General features: G+C 45.7%; 1 protein-coding gene across 1 annotated transcript in view; it reads right to left on the reverse strand.

Moving 5' to 3' along the window:
- Positions 1-70, reverse strand: part of LOC115482125 (potassium-transporting ATPase alpha chain 2-like) — a 33,315-nt gene extending 33,245 nt beyond the window's left edge. The window contains 1 exon segment of the mRNA XM_030221694.1: positions 8-70. Within this exon segment, the coding sequence (XP_030077554.1) occupies positions 8-70 (63 nt within the window).
- Between the last annotated feature and the right edge of the window lie 1,492 nt (positions 71-1,562).

Consider the following 1,562-nt stretch of genomic DNA (forward strand, 5'->3'; position numbering starts at 1 on the left):
CAACTACCCCACAGCCATACATACCCCAGAACACTTTTCCAATCTCAGATAACCTGAAAATACTCGGCATTATTATTGACAGCAACCTAACGCTAAAGAACCAAGCCCCGCCATTACAAAGGAAATGTTCCACACAATGTGGAAACTCAAACAGGTAAAACAATTCTTCCCAAAGGAAACTTTTCGCAACATGATCAAACAATGGTATTAACACATGTTGATTACTGCAATGGAGTATATGCGGGTTGCAGTGAACAAATCCTAAGGAAACTACAGACCACTCAGAATACAGCAGCCAGGCTTATCTAGGGGAAATCTAAACTTGAAAGTGCAAAACTCCTCCGGGAAAAACTTCACTGGCTACCAATCAAGGAACGTATCGCTTTCAAGATTTGTACCTTTGTTCACAGAATAATACATGGTCTAGCTCCGAGCTACAGTGGTGGAAATAAGTATTTGATCCCTTGCTGATTTTGTAAGTTTGCCCACTGACAAAGACATGAGCAGCCCATAATTGAAGGGTAGGTTTTGGTAACAGTGAGAGATAGCACATCACAAATTAATCCGGAAAATCACATTGTGGAAAGTATATGATTTATTTGCATTCTGCAGAGGGAAAAAGTATTTAATCCCTCTGGCAAACAAGACCTAATACTTGGTGGCAAAACCCTTGTTGGCAAGCACAGCGGTCAGACGTCTTCTGTAGTTGATGATGAGGTTTGCACACATGTCAGGAGGAATTTTGGTCCACTCCTCTTTGCAGATCATCTCTAAATCATTAAGAGTTCTGGGCTGTCGCTTGGCAACTCGCAGCTTCAGCTCCCTCCATAAGTTTTCAATGGGATTAAGGTCTGGTGACTGGCTAGGCCACTCCATGACCCTAATGTGCTTCTTCCTGAGCCACTCCTTTGTTGCCTTGGCTGTATGTTTTGGGTCATTGTCGTGCTGGAAGACCCAGCCACGACCCATTTTTAAGGCCCTGGCGGAGGGAAGGAGGTTGTCACTCAGAATTGTACGGTACATGGCCCCATCCATTCTCCCATTGATGCGGTGAAGTAGTCCTGTGCCCTTAGCAGAGAACACCCCCAAACATAACATTTCCACCTCCATGCTTGACAGTGGGGACGGTGTTCTTTGGGTCATAGGCAGCATTTCTCTTCCTCCAAACACGGCGAGTTGAGTTCATGCCAAAGAGCTCAATTTTTGTCTCATCTGACCACAGCACCTTCTCCCAATCACTCTCGGCATCATCCAGGTGTTCACTGGCAAACTTCAGACGGGCCGTCACATGTGCCTTCCGGAGCAGGGGGACCTTGCGGGCACTGCAGGATTGCAATCTGTTATGTAGTAATGTGTTACCAATGGTTTTCGTGGTGACAGTGGTCCCAGCTGCCTTGAGATCATTGACAAGTTCCCCCCTTGTAGTTGTAGGCTGATTTCTAACCTTCCTCATGATCAAGGATACCCCACGAGGTGAGATTTTGCGTGGAGCCCCAGATCTTTGTCGATTGACAGTCATTTTGTACTTCTTCCATTTTCTTACTATGGCACCAACAGTTGTC

The sequence above is a fragment of the Microcaecilia unicolor genome, chromosome 12, assembly GCF_901765095.1.
Source record: "Microcaecilia unicolor chromosome 12, aMicUni1.1, whole genome shotgun sequence".
Classification (NCBI taxonomy): Eukaryota; Metazoa; Chordata; class Amphibia; order Gymnophiona; family Siphonopidae; genus Microcaecilia; species Microcaecilia unicolor.